Source organism: Chaetodon trifascialis, chromosome 3, assembly GCF_039877785.1.
Source record: "Chaetodon trifascialis isolate fChaTrf1 chromosome 3, fChaTrf1.hap1, whole genome shotgun sequence".
NCBI lineage: Eukaryota > Metazoa > Chordata > Actinopteri > Chaetodontiformes > Chaetodontidae > Chaetodon > Chaetodon trifascialis.
In genome coordinates, this window is record NC_092058.1 from 14238788 (window position 1) to 14254418 (window position 15631).

Below are 15631 nucleotides of genomic sequence, written 5' to 3' on the forward strand. Positions count from 1 at the left end.
GTTCTGGGGCTGAGAGGATTACCTCATAGCCTGTCCTTCGAGCCTGTGTTAAGACAAATCTGGGACTTGTTATTAACGCATGTAATTGATGTGACGTGTACAAAATGGTTGGATGTCCCATTGTAATGGCTGATGCTTTCTGGAAGGCGAAAGCAGCTGCTGCTAGTCCCTGGTAACAGGGAGGCAGACCTGTTTCAATATTATCTAGCTTGGTGCTATAATATGCTAGTGGCTGCTTACCAGTAGGAGTTTCTTGCATCAGTACCGCACATGCATATCCTGCTTTTTCTGCAACATAGAGATGAAACACATTAGCATAGTTAGGATTGCCAAGTGCTGGGGCTTGCTGCATGTCCTGTTTAAGGGACTCAAAGGCTCCCTCAGCTTCTGGAGTCCACTGTAGTTCAGCTGAGCCATTTGTTTGGCCTGCAGCGCGAATTAAACCGCGCAGTGGAGCTGTTTTGATAGCATAATCACAGATCCATGGTCGACTGAAACCGGCCATCCCCAAGAAAGAGAGCATTTGTCCCACCGTTTGCGGTTTGGGAGCTTTTGTCACCGCCTCAATTTGTGAGGGTGCAATGGTTCGTTTGTTACCACAAAGTTGTCTGCCCAGGTATTCAACTTGTGATTGGCAGAACTGCAATTTATCTTTGCTTACCTTATGCCCCCCTTTTTCCAACGCCATCAGAACGGAAACTGAATCCCTGAGGCACTGTTTTTTAGAAGTGCTGCAAATTAACAAATCATCCATGTATTGTAACATAGTGCTTGTAAGCTCCAAATGTTGAAGATCATTAGCCAACACTCTGTTGAATATAGATGGGCTCTCAACATAGCCCTGAGCGAGACGTGTATAAGTGTATTGCTGTCCTTCAAAGGTGAAAGCAAAAAGATATTGTGAGTCTTGGTGCAGTGGTACACTAAAAAACGCTGAGCAGAGGTCAATAACCGTATACCAGCAAGCGTCATGTGGGATATTAGAAAGAATAGTATGTGGGTCTGGTACTACAGGTACTTCTGCCTCAACTATGGCATTTATAGGGCGTAGATCGTGCACTAAGCGATAATCATTAGAATTTGGTTTTTTAAGAGGAAGGATTGGCGTGTTACACGGACTTTTGGTTGGTTTTAATACTCCTGCTGCTATCAGGCCCTTAATAATAGGTTGTATTCCGGCTACTTGGTGGTCTTTCAGCGGATATTGCCTTTTGTATGGAAAGACGATTCCCTTTTTAACTTTGATCTGAACCGGTTGTGCTGACTTCACTAACCCTATATCTGTTTTACTTTGTGACCACAATCTGGGTGGAACTTGACTGAGCAGTGCTTTGTGTTCTTCTGAAAGTGGCATCAGCGCTGGGATCCTTTGGCTCAGTAATACTTGAACTCCTGTCCCTTCATCATAAGTTCGTATGGAGATTTTCAAATATTGTCCATTGAAGGAAGACTGTATTTGTGGGTTCTGAGTGGGCCTCCAGTCCGTCACCCGCAGAACATCTTTCATCATTGGTCCCAGGTGGTGTGACTCCCGTCCCCCAGCTATCATAAGAGTGACATGTGGAACAGAATTTAGCACCTGAAACCATTGATGCAATTCTGGTGGTAATAATACTGCTGCAGCTGCTCCTTGTGGGCCAACATACAGGTCTTGACACACCATGGAAAATATTCTGCCTGTGATCAGTTCTGTCCAGCACTCTTTGTAATCAGCATGTTGCTGTCTTTCATCAAACATTAGAGTGCAATGTAATGGCAGCTGTGGGTCATGTGCAGAGGGAAACTCTTTATGCACTAGGTCCTTCCATGCGTTCCACTGGTGCACCAATTCTGATTTAGCTGGCCATTGAATCCAATATACCATGGGCTGTATATAGGTTTGAGGTTTGTCATAGCCCAGTATTTCTGATAGTTCCAGAGCAGCCATCATATGGAAGGTGGGTTCTTTCATGAGCTCCAGCTCAAGCCCCTTGTGTGTGCAGGTAATAGTAGCCTTCAGTGGGCACAGAATGTCTCGTCCCAAAAGGTTGATGGGGGTATTTTCAGAATATAGCAAAGGGGCCGTTATTGTTTTGTTGCAGATTACCATGTGCACCGGTTGCGTTAAAGGAGTTATTTGTGCTGTCCCAGAGAAGCCTATGGTCTTGATGGACAGGCCTGAGAGAGGAAGAGAGGAGCCTTCACTACCAATACAAGAGTAGGTGGCTCCTGTATCCACCATGAAATCATATCTTTGATTTCGTATTATGACGTCGACAGTTGGCTCGTCTTGCGGTTGGGTGGATACAACCGGTGTCATGTACTTCCTCTCTGGCTCCTCCGGGCCCCCCTATTGTTGCCACTCTTTGGCTGGCCCTACCCAAGGGTTAACAGGGCAGTCACTGCGACGATGGCCTTTCTGGCCACATCCCCAACATTCGTCCGATGCAACATTTAGTTGAGTTTGTGATTGGGCACGCCTAGGCATTTGGGAGGCAAATCCTCTTCCTCTTCCTTGACGATACATGCCTCCTCTTTGCCCTGGCTGACCTCTGAAGGGCGGTGTTCTATTTGGTGGAGGCTGATTCACATAAACATTAACCGGAGGTGGAGGAGGAGCCTGTTGTGGTGGCTGCTGGAGGGCAGGCGGCGGCACAGGCACAGGCGCCTGCTGCACCTGGGGTGGGGCTGCTGGCTGAGGTGCCATCGGCTGTTGATGCGTAGTCACCGCTGCTGAAGGTGCTGGAGGTGGGTCTATGGTATACACCGGAGCTTGCACTCTGCTTTTCTCTTTCTTTTGTTTAGTGCTTAGTTCATTTAGTTGCAGCTGAGTGAGTTTACTAGCCAGGTGTTTAGTCACCTCCTCTTCTTTCTGCTTTTCTTTTCTTGTGTTTTCCACATGGTGTACAACGTGCTCAGAGAACAAAGGCCACTCCATCTTCATCAAGCCTACCACATTGTCTAAACGCTTTTGCACCTCTTGGGGCATGGCTTTTTTTACCATCACTTTAAACAGGCTTTTGGTGGTGTCATTAGCATTCCATGCTCCTCCTGTTTCCTCTCTCCATCTGTTTTGGAAGGTTCTCAGGAATTTAGCTGGACACTCATCATCCTTCAGTTTCTCTCCTTCCAGCTTTGAGGGATCCATTTTTTCAGGGAAGTGTTTTCTCACCTCCGTCCACACTGCTCCCCGATGTCCATTGAAACCAACACCATCGACCGTGTGCCCTATCACGGCTGCACGAAGTTGTGCTCCATGAAAAACTTCTTCCGTGGTTGACTTGCCTGCAACATACATGAGCAGCGCCTTTATGTCTCCCAATGCAAGGGTGACTCCAGCTGTGTTTTCTTCCAGGGCTGTAATCCATTTATTAGCCCCTTCATGTATGTCTGGCAATCTTCCTGCCAACCCAATCATATCGCAGAATGACCATGGCACATATTGTCGGATATTATTTTGGCCTTTTGTTACAAGGGGCATCTGGGAATAGGCTGATCTATTGTATGGGTCTCTCAATTGCTTGTTACTTCTGAGAGTCATGCCACCAGCCTGATGTACTTCCATATTTTCTGGGCCTTCCAACGAGTCTGTGAAGGTCATCAGATCATCCTCTGGTTCATTGAGAAAGCATCGTGAGTAGTTATCCACTTCTTTTTCCTCAGTTCTTAACGTTCCTCTCAACTCCAGATTCATAGTTTGTGAGGGAGCTGGTAGCTCCGTCAGAGAGAAATGCTTATTTTCTCTTCTGAGTTGCATTATCTCTTGCTGAGTTTTCTGTAGCTTTTCCAAATGCCCTTGCAGTCTTCTTCTTTGTTCGTTTAGGGCAAATACTTCGTCCAGTTCTTGCTGCATTTCGTCTCTATTCGAGTTTCTGGATGCTTCAGAAGGCGGGGGGCTTGGTTTCTGTAAATGAGGCTGTGTTTTGTCCATTGAGAGGAAAGGATTACTGCTTTCCCACGAAGTAGGGTTGCTTTGGTGCCCCCTGCAGGTATCTCTGCACTTTGCTGGACCACATTCCTCTTCCAGCCCAAATGATGACTTTTTCAGGCTTGTGTGATGCTGTTGTTGTTCTTTCATTTCTTCTGTAGGGTGATTTCTTGATAGTTTTGCATAATCAGCTCTATCTCTCTCATCCTCCGTCTGTGGGGTGACTGTTACTCCATGTCTCTTGCTGGAGCACTCTCCCATACTGTCACATACTGATCTGACGGAGGATAAGCTTCCACCTGCCTTGCTGCACTCTCTCTCTTCTTCAGCAGTCGGGGGGTTCCAATTGATGGTAAATTTTCCTACTAATTCACCTTCTGTTTTTCTTTCTGCTCCCCGTATTGGGCATTGTTTAGCAGCTGCATAAGTCCTTTCGGGTGTGTATGGGGCGGCAGTAATGTTTCCATTGGGGCAGAGGGCGTCACTGATTGTTCTGTTGGTCCCTCTTTTCTCTCTGTCATAGCAGGCATTTGCTTCACATCCATCAGGTGTTGTCTGGCTGTTTCTCTGAACCAGTTGAGCACTTCCCTCTCTCTGGCTCTCTTTCCCTCTCTGCTGTTGCTTGTGTCTTTAGCCTTGTAATGTTTAATGTTGGCTTCCACTTCGCGACAGCAGGATGCTTCAAAAGTGCCCCTTTCAGGCCACTGTAATCTTCCTGATGTCCGCTTATGCCACTTTGTCATGCACTGCTTAATTTGTTTTGCGTAATCTGGATGCTGTCTTATTACCAGCTCCACTGGGGTTAACAGCCCCTCCCCTTTTGACATTTTAATTCCCATAAATCCCTGTTTTGCTCCTAACTCCTGTCTAGTGAGTTCAGGCTCTCCTTCCCCTTTTGTTCTTATCAGTACTATTATTTTTCCCGCAGTTACAGCTTGTTTAAGTCTGGGTGTTTTGGTGGGATCGTATCTCAGGTCTTCAGATCCGTCCGCGGCAGGGGTCTTTGTAATATACCCAAACTTTCCTGTTTCCCACTCTACCCTCCTGGGGACGATGCGTATCTCTAGTCGTGGATCTACTGCAGCCCTGTGTCTCCCTGCTATAGTCAAATTTTCAGGAATTCCTAAAAAAGGACGCAAAGGAAGAGTTATTGAAACAGTTGGATTATTACACAATACTTCTAGCAAAGTTGCCAAAGTACGTGGTGTCCACAAACCTCGTATCACTCTTTCCCACGGTACTGAAGGAAACTCCTCTTTTGTTTGAGCCAAATTAATAATTCTCGTAATCAGCCACAACTTCAAATTGATTTCCTGTTCAGTTTGCCAATTTTCTACCCCTTCTTCATCAAAATAAGTACGTTCTAGCCAAAAGTGTGTTCTGATGCCACGAGTTTCAATATCTCCTGCGCTACTTATGTGCTCAGGCAGTAATATTTCTTCTTCACTATCACTATTTTCCCTTTGTGCATCCATCCACCTTTTATGATTATTATTCACACTCTTATATCATTAACTTACTACCTTCTGTCCACTCTATTATTTATTATTTATCTTTATATTTTTATTTTATCCAATCTTATTATGCTCTTATCATTATTTATTTATTATGCTTTAAGCAGCATTCAGGTCTTCCATTATTCTCCATATAACGCCGCTTAGAAAGAGTAAAAATCCTAGCAGCGTTAAAATCCCTAGACTAATATGTCCAATTAAGGACTGATGGGTTATTTGCTTGCAGATTATCAATTTTTACCTTTCTTTTTACTCTCTCTCTTCTGGAGTAACTCAACTTTGAGGCCTCTAGTGTATGTGTTACTCCACGACTTTCCCTCCTGTGTGTGTGTCTCACCTACTCTCCTCCTACGCACGTGTGTATGTGTATGTGTGTGGGTGCGTGGGTGTCTGCGTGTCTGTACCTGCACCTGCACTCTTCTCTGTGTGTGTGTCAAGGACGAGTGTGAGAGGGGAAGACCAGCTCACCCCTCCTTTCGGCTCCGCTTACTTTTTCTTCTTCTCTTTAACCCTTTTTCCTCCGAAAATACCACTACGGTATTTTAAATCCTTATTCTCCTTTATTTTCTGTAACTCCTTTTTTTGTTCTTTTACTATTTTCTTCTTATAATCACTCCCTAGTGATTTTGTGCACTTCTTTATCTCTCGCTTTTCCTAAGCGAGGTGACCACTCAAACAGGTGGTCGCTGCTTCATTCTGGGCAGCGGCGCGCTGGTCAATCAATCACCCATGCAGACCTCCCGTGGGAGCGGTATCCGTGTTGATGACCCACCGGTGTTGTCAAGCATTTACCCGTGCAGGCCTCTTCTAATTAATTTTCTCTTAATTAATGTAGGAGAGCGGTAGCCATAAATGTTGACTACGTCGACGGCCAGACAACCCACCCATGCAGACCCGACTAATCGTTAGACGGCGGTATTCATGGGCGTCTGACTAGACACATAAGAAAGACAACTGCGCCTGCTTTGACTTGGTATACTATAATCACACAGGCTTCCCTGCTACACACGATCCTCACTCTCATCTGTCTTCTGTCTCTGCGCGTTCAATACACTTCCTCAACATGAACGGCCTGCATCTAGCCTTAAATCAACGTCTAAGGCGCTTTAATACCTCTTTAAAGCTTCGTTCACTCCTTTCCCGATCTGTGTTACACCTTTTCCCTTCCAAATACACTTCCTCAACATTGGAAAGGCGTTTATCAAGGAAACTGTCAACTTAATAAACCTTCTTACTACAGAGATCCGTGTCACACTCTATTTCTGAATATTCAGACTTATCTCTCCCAGGGACGTTTACTCTGTTCTTTCTAGTCGTCCCTATTCAATACCAGCCAAACTAGTCCTCCAGCAAATACCAGTGTTGCAATCAACCAGCATGCAATACATATATTAAATATGATTCTTTCACACTCTCCCCATTCATTCATGTCCGCACCATGGTTTCTGCTGAAGCACTGAGACAGACACAGACATATATGCAGACGTAAAGTTTAAGCAGACAGACAAAGCCCCTCGGCTGCCCCCTGCAGTTCATTGAAAGTTCAGTAATTTCTGAAATTTAGGTTAGGTTCGGTAGAGGTGGATCATCAGAGAATCACACCAATCACCTGGGCGGACCACCCCCGTCACCCAGACACTCTCTTCTAATTTGCAGAAGTAAATGCTCTGCTTACCTTTAAATTTCGTGGGCCCGAGTGTCTGGTGGCAGAGTGTAGCCGCCTCTGGCGCTGGGGACCTCCTTGTCCTTGTCCTCTCCTGGGGCTGGCTCGCCACTGATATGTTGTGGAATTTGAAGGCCAGATGTGCAACCCACAACAGTCCAGAAATAGTCAAATTCAGCTGTCTGAGAAAAAGTGCTCAAAAGGATCTGCAGGAGTCAGGGTCCGAGATGCAAACACTTTATTGCCGCGGCAGCAAAGGGAGAGAAATCCAGAAACACACAGGGTGTACATCTGAAGAAGTCTCTGACCTGCAATGGTCAGTGCTCTATCTTTTATACAGTTCTACTGAAGGTATTCCCCGCCCTTGGGGCATCTTTTCTTTTTTCTAGGCTCTTCTATTTTTTTACACCATTAGGTACTTTTTGGCTGCTATCTCCTCTTTTCTCCTCTCTATTCCTCCAATTATACACCATTAGTTTTTGATTGTCATGGGCTCTGTTTTTTAAAAATAACATCAAATTACATTTTATTATCATGATTGCATGTAAGCATAAGGACACATCACATAGAAAATGCTTTAAAAATATAGCAAAGTATATTAAATCATCCCAAACCATTATTCGTTAACACACAGTAAATCATAGTTGTGATTATAAGACCATTTAGTTCTTTCATGATTATAACAAATGTTAAACATGGATTAAATGCAGTAAGGTTATGTAAGGACACGCAGGGTTATATTAGGTCACAATCATCCTGGTCTGAAACTGGTCAGAACCGGCTAAAACACCTGCAAGGCCATGGAAAGCACCAAAGATTTATGGTCCAGGTGTCCTGCCCTCGCAATGTTGGCTGCATGGTGTCTTGCAGCTCATTATCGTCGCTGCACAGCAACCTCCCTTCTTATCTTTGCACTGGCATCTTGGCCTTTCATGTGCTCTTCCTTCACTTAAGCAAACAGCAATTATTTTTTACTATCATATCAGGCTTGCACAGAGCTACTCTTATCATATCAAACTTCATAGAGCTGCTACTATTGTTTACCATTAGCTTACAGTGTTACACTTGATTCTTCACATATCGATTCTTCACATATTAATTCTTCACGTATCAAATAGAAAAATTATACTACAGTTTCATGTAGAGAACAAAGACTGGGTGGGCAGGGTTAGATTGGAGCTGGATGGCACCTGAAGGAGTTGAAGCAGCTGGTCTATATTTAGATTTATTGTGTGTGACTGTGTATTTTATTTGTGTGTGCACGGTGTGAGAGAAAGCCTCTCGTGTGAGTGTAGTGACATGCAAGAGATACTAATTAGGAAATCTGCTCATGAGTATACGTGGCAAAGGAAACATCTCAACTTTTAAGATCTTAATCAACTCACAGTAAAATGAGGAAAGTGTTTCTTTAGTCTGGTGTGGACATTTTGTTTATTTTGTCCTCTGATCTACTTTAAAGCTGCCCTAATCAGTTATTTTATATTGGGTTACTATGTGTAATGCAACAGGGTCACTCAGAGGAAAAATATCACCTGACTCCATAGCTTACTCCTGCTCTGAGAGGCATTTAAGAGTCTTTTAGTTCATGGTTTGGGTTTTACAGCCCTACAACTTTACTGTTTTTACTCACTCTCACCAGCTTCGCAGCAGACAGCTGTTTTCAGAGAGAAGGCTCTGATAAACCCACTGTATGCTCCATGCAGAGTACCACAACAGTGAGACGTTAGCAACTAGCTGGTGAACATATTAGAGCATTTAGTAGCAAAAGAGCCAGACATTTCCTTCACAAACCACACAGAGCTGAAAATAGAGTGACTATTGGACTGAATCTTGTCAGTTCACCTAAAAAACAACTGCATATAAATGTTAATGTTGCTCTGTGTGCGCTGTCTATACGAACAGGCAACCGAATAATTTATAAGGTGATGACATGTTTACAGCTTGTAGCACTGCCACCACCTGGTCAAAAATCAATTACTACTGCCTTAAAGAAAGATTTGATTACATTGATTTATAACATTACTGGAGACAGGCTCAAAATAATAATATAACAGAACCATAGGCACTTGGAAAGATTTTGTAGTGAAGTTAAGCTATGACATTTCTATCAAGGACAAAATTGCCCTTTTTATTTTACATTTTCTATTTTACACTGTCTGACTAGGCTTCAAACCACGCTGGTGCAGTCAAGCTTCACCCTGCGTTTCAGCACCATTGCTTTTTCAGCTTAGAGGTGGCTGGGCAGGCATAGCAAATGCTTTCATCCTCTCCCAATCCCGTGTGCACTGAAGAGGCTCAATTACGCAATTATATCAGCTACAGGCTAAAACCAGGAAGAGCTTAGGCCTCATTTCCCGACTAACAGTTGCTGACAAGACATATTAAAGGAGGGGTCTCCTTCAGAGCCTGTGAGAGGGAAAGCTAATTTGAGTGTGGTCTGTCAGTTTTGGGGGGCTCTGTTGGGGGGAAAGTCTCATTCTGATGTGTCTGGGCCTTACTTTGACTCCCAGGCTTCTGCAATTTCATCAGCCACTTGAGATTAGGCATAATTTTTTGCTAATGAGAGCCCAGTGATGGGAGTAAATATTAATGATTAAAACAGTTCAGCAGTGTTAACAGCACCACAGCTGAAGCGATTAGTCTATAAAAAATTAATCAACTACTTTGATAATCAGTTTCAAGACAAATGTCGAATGCCTTGGTGGTTTGTAATGATCTACTGCTTTTCTTTGTTACATCTGAAAAAGAGATAAATATAATTGAATTTGACAATACAATATGAGCACACCATCTTAGACAGTGGGAAATTTTCAGTTTTTTAAATAGATTTTATAAGAAAAACAATTCATTCATATCAATCAAGAAAATTATTTATTTATTTAAATTATTTGATCATTAACATAATTTAATTTAAGAACTGATTATAGCTGTCAAAATAACTTCATACCACAGAAAAAAATCTCTTCTATTTTAGTCAGGTACTTTCACTAAATGCGTTTAAAACCTGCGTAAATCAATATGTTTGACATTAACACTGAACAAATAACTGTGTAAAGTGAAAATCTAGCTCACAAATTAAAAAAAAATAAAACAGATGAACAACAGCATGTCTGCATCTCTACGCAGCCTTTGAACATCTTTTGGCTAGCTGGTGTTTTGGTTTTGCTTACTGTTTGGTTAGCATGAGGGTACCTCAACAGTAAACAAGCTAATAAATCCACTGACTGGGAAGTAAAGTTAGCAGCTAGCTAACATGGAACTGGAACTGCAAAGGAGCTAAAGGCAGTTGTTATGTTGTCACTCTGTACGTACAGAACATTCCACAGCGGAAAAATTAAAACGTCTTAAGATGTTGTCGCATTAGTTTTGTGATGTCAGAGATGCTCACAGTCGGTCTGATTCAGAGTTTGAGCCTGAACATTTCCAGCGAAGAAGAGGAAGAGAGCGGGGTGGTTCACCTTGAGGAAACATTGGTTTCGCCCACCGCAAACATTTAATGATTGTGGGCAGATAGAAGACATAAGTTGCGTAACATACGTTGATTTCACAAAAGAGGCTAACATGACCGTAGCCTTGGTGGAGACCAAAACAGGGAAAAAGAGGAGTAAATAATAGCATTAGTTAATTAGCATTAGTACTCCAAATAATGCAGTAAACATATTGTTGTTGATGTCAAATAATATGAAAGTATAAACACTTAAATTTCTGTATAATTAATGCTTAAGTAATGCAGGTCTGTGTAATGTCTCATTCCTGTGCTCTAAAACAGACTTAATTAAAACAAGGACATGATCTGAAGCACCCATTGTATCTAAAATGTAAATGAACCTTCTACAAAATAATAATAATAAAAAAATATTTCCCCCCGGAAAACATTAACAATTTAAAAAAAAACAAAAACAAAAAACACTGAGATGTTGGAGTTGCTGTTTGAGATTCTTCCTGGCTACAAATATTGCCATGATACGGATCATAAATCCTTTGACAGAGTTTAACAAGAACCTGTTAAATGTCATGCACTGTTCAGAATGTGTATGAATACCAAAGTCATTGTGGTTTGAGAGCAGAATGTCTTTTCATGTGCTGGTTGTTTTACTCTGCAGCTTTATGACAGATTTCTGCCACAGCTGCTTTACTTAAGCTAAAAATAAAATGCAAAACACAGCCGTGCTCTCAAACCTTTTTATCCAGTGTTCTTATAGGCAACATTAAAAGTGGACAGAGATCTATTAATATAGTTCAGCATTTATGGTTTAGAAAAGCTGCTTTGCAATGTAGACACCAAACACATGTTCTTACAGTTGTTTTGTCAAGCTTGGTGTCACCACAGCTAAATGACGCGCAGCCATCAGGAAGTGGAGTGTGCTCAGAGTCCGGCTGGTGCAGCCGCTGGCCGTACCGGTCTAATCAGTCTGTTAGTCATTTCCAGGGGCTGCTCTTAGTTCAGCAGGAGACAGAAATAGACCGCTGCTTTCTTTCTACTATTTGGATGTAACTACAAAAATGTAAATCCCCAGTGCAAAGAGTAAAAAAAAAAAAAAAAAAAAAAAAATGATGGTGTCTGAATCCCAGCCAATCCATGAAAACCTTTCATCAAATCCCAGCAGCCTTGAGCTATGCTGACTGGATTGCCATGTCTCCTTTTTAGTACGGATTTTATCACTTAGTGGAGGGCAGTATAGTCCTGCTGATTGCTTACTGGGGAGCTGCTCAAAGTCAACATATGTACAGGCTGATATAATCATTGTAACAGCAAATGCAGGGAGAGAGAGAGGACTCTAAGAAAAGCAGCTGGAGTGCAAACGGAAACAGAAATGTGAATTCTCTCATTATGCAATTATTCTTAATATGCAATTTTTTTATTATTGGCTCACATGTAGGTCTATAAATTATCAATTAAAACAAATCTGTCTTTTTTCACATATAATTGTCAAAAGTATAACACCACGGTACACATACATTTCTGCAGCAAACGTGCCTTTGTGATGGTGTATTGTTGAATGTTCTTCTGTAGCTCTGCACTGCTCAGAGTGGGATCTGTTCAGGGAAATGGTATTGTGTTCTGCATACCGATTCCTGACCCTATACTAACAACCCAGCTGCAAGCACGTTAAAAAAAACTAGGCTAAGGATCTTCAAAGGCTTTGGAGGAAAAATGAACACTGGATTTGGAGGCTATGGCGATGTATTGCACCTCAGCATTCGAAGCATCCAACAAATGAACAATCTGCAGAACACAGCTTATATTGATCTTTGCCACCTGAGACATTAGAACAAGACTGAACAATCTAATTTGTTTAACAGCACCTCATGCCATCTGTGCAGAATTACATGTTAACAACTGCTGAAAAAAGGATGGCATCGGGGCGAAAGAAATTCATGCATTTTAAAATTCATTGGCGTCCAAGAGGTGTGTCCGAATGAAATGAAGAAGCATGTTTTTCATGCATTAAATGATGAGCCAGTGTAAATGTGTTGGAGCCCTCCTCCAAGTCCCGTCGTGATAAGACTTTTAATCAAGCTCCTGAAGAAAGAATACATTAATGCTGCTTTCAGCATTCCCATGGAGAGCAGTAAAGCAGTAAAGACAGCAAAGGAAGGAGAATTATGTCTGACACTAGCACCCCGGCCTCCACTATCATCCAGCTGCAATCTCAACATATCTCCCCTACGTACATGAAGTACTGTTGCCCTGGTATCAGGAGATATATCTTGAGGAGAGATATTTACTTTAAATATGTCTATGCAATGCCATAAACAACAATCATTAAGTATCAACAGTGATTAAACTAGACTAAATTATAAAAAGATGATTTATTTTTAGCCTTTATCTGATTAAACATCACATTTCATGGATTATTTGGACATGTTATCAATATTATCCTAATGTCACACAGTTATCTTGTCATATAGGCAAGAATATTGAGTTTTTCCAGACCATTATCAGTTTTTTTGAGAGGATCTAGTACATTTGGTGAATTGTGAAAGGTGCTGTCAAATCTGCAACTGGTAAAAAAAAATCAGGTCCACTTCAAAAACTGGTCTGGCCTAATGCCAAGACTGAAAGCCCACAGAGATGCCTTCAAATGCCTTGCTTTTTTCTGAGCAACAGCCAAAACTCAAAAATATTCAACTTACAATGATATAAAACAAGAAAAGCAGCAAATCCTCACTCCAGAGGAGCTTGAACCAGCCAATATTTAGCATGTTTTTTTAGCATGATTAAACAACTTACTGTACGTAAATGATACAGATTTTCAAAACTATATAAAATGTCACTATATAAAAATAATATTTACAATATTTAGAAAATTGGATTTTCATTACTACTGTAATTGAGCTGTAGTTTAAAGTGATCTTATGTGTGAAAATAACTTATAATGGTGTCTCCATCAACCAAACATTCTAAAAACTGCACTATACTGCACCAGCACTGACGTATTTGGGCCAAGTGTGAAAACCTTCTGAGACGCATCACGTGTAGGCTTGAGATCTTACCTGACAGGCTTGATAAAGCAGCTGGTGCTCAAACTTTTTGATGCCGAGGATGTTCTGGAACATCTCGTACAGCTGGTCCTTGCTGAGGATCAGCTCAGAGGCCGCGCTGGCAGTCATGCGTTGCTGTGCCTTGCGTGGATCCTCGTCACCGCGGTAGATGGTGTCAAACTTGGCCATCCAGGAGCTGAGCACTGTCTCCTTGCTCAGGCCGTCGATCTCTGGAAGGCTGCGCACACGCTTTTCGATGTGCCTCTTGAACACTTCCCTGAAATCACTGGCCGAGAAGCCGCCACTCTGGACCATTTTAGCCACACGGTCACTCTTTAGGAACACCTACATTGTGAGAGACCAATTGCAGTTATGTAAGAGACAGAGATCCATAAAAAAAGGGTTTATTTCAAATGATTAGTTTGTAGCTCAAGGCCTCTAAGCAGACTCATATCCATAGAAGAGAACATGGCATAGTGGAAAAGTTTTCTGTCACATTCTGTCTCAAACAGTAAACCATTAAACTGTTTTTGTTGGTTTTGAATTGAAAAATCAAGGCACACTACATAAGACTGTGACTCACCATGGCTAAGGCTGCATTCTGTCTCCTGCTAGTGACAGACTAAGACGAGCAGGGACAGGTGAGGCTTTATTGTCACAGCATCAAGCAAAGCAACCACCAGAGCTGACTGCTGTCACATTTTATTCTTAAAATCATTATGGCTGAAAAGCAGTGACTGCTGTACTCAAACTTTGCGATACCCTTGTCATTTGATGTTAGTGAATAACAAAAGTTTGCAGGGTGAAATTAATAAGATGTTAAGTCAATTTTTGGTTTCTTATTTGGAGATTGGCAGACTGCACCATTTAGGGCACATTTTCGCCAAAGGCAGTACACAAAGCAACCTGTGATCATCCATTATTTAGCTAATAAAAGCGACCTTCACTGTTTCAATAAACATGCCGCTTTTTGTCGACTATCTTTCTTGAAGTGATAAAGTGAAAAAACAGATCTACAGACTGCAGACAAGGTGCTGAATAACCCAAGAGGAAAAACATGTTTTATACTGCAGTTACACATTCTGTTTACATTATGCAAAAGTGTTGAAGTTAAAATTGGCCAGCGAAAAGGTTTCTATCATCCACAATCAGTGCCTTACCAAAGACATTTCTAAAAACAAAGTGGGAGTCATATTGATTTTAAGTGTTTTGCAATTAGGTTGTAACTCAGAACATTTTCCAGGATGCTGTAGTGCTCTGGTATCATACTCAAGCTCTTAGTCACAAATACCATAATAAATATAATTATAACTATACATCAAGACACTCAACAGTCGCAAATACACAGTGTAGGACTGCAAAAAAGATATTATTATATCCTAGCGTATCATTAAAAAAATCTGTAAAGATCTATACTTTATACTTTAAAATACCTACTATATTCTAATTATTGCCATTTGTACTTTTATTTGTAGAAAGTGACATGACCCATGCATATAGAGAGAAAAGAAAGACAAATGTCTCTTGCTGGAATTAAAATACAGACACTGATGACGGCTGCATAAGACATTTGTCTTTGCAGTATGCGTGAGAGCATTACACAAGACTGGATACTTATTTTTAAACTTTGAACTGTTAATCCTGAAAAGACTTTGGGGTACAGTTCTTATCATTTCCATCACCATCCCAGCTTCAAATTGAAGTAGATTTCACATTAATATTAAATATCACCAAATAAAGTTGCTATCACGTACTGGAGAGGTCATCCGTAATTAACTTTCCTGATGGTTCCAGCCTCTTTTTTCATGATGGCTATGCTTGTTTTTCCATCATGGATTTGGCCTTTAACACATCCCACTATCTACCCAGCTTTTGTAATATATGCATTGTTACTATGCATAATAATGACTATTTCATCTCCGGATTGAATAGTGAGGTTGGGAAAGATGGCTGTGTCAGCCACATGCTCTGACTCATAATCTGCGCACTGAAAAGCTTCAGCCACCATTTTACCACTCAGCTGTCTGAATACAAGCATTTTGACATGGAACTAACAAGAGG

At 41.6% G+C, this 15631-nt stretch overlaps 1 protein-coding gene across 10 annotated transcripts in view; it reads right to left on the reverse strand.

Annotated features, from left to right (window-relative positions):
- cadpsb (Ca2+-dependent activator protein for secretion b) overlaps positions 1–15631 on the reverse strand; it is a 79452-nt gene that overhangs the window by 49074 nt on the left and 14747 nt on the right. For all 10 annotated transcript variants that reach the window (XM_070958814.1, XM_070958819.1, XM_070958813.1 and 7 more), the window contains exon 3: positions 13583–13915. In XM_070958814.1, coding sequence (XP_070814915.1) covers positions 13583–13915 — 333 coding nt within the window. The remainder of the gene's footprint in view (positions 1–13582; positions 13916–15631) is intronic.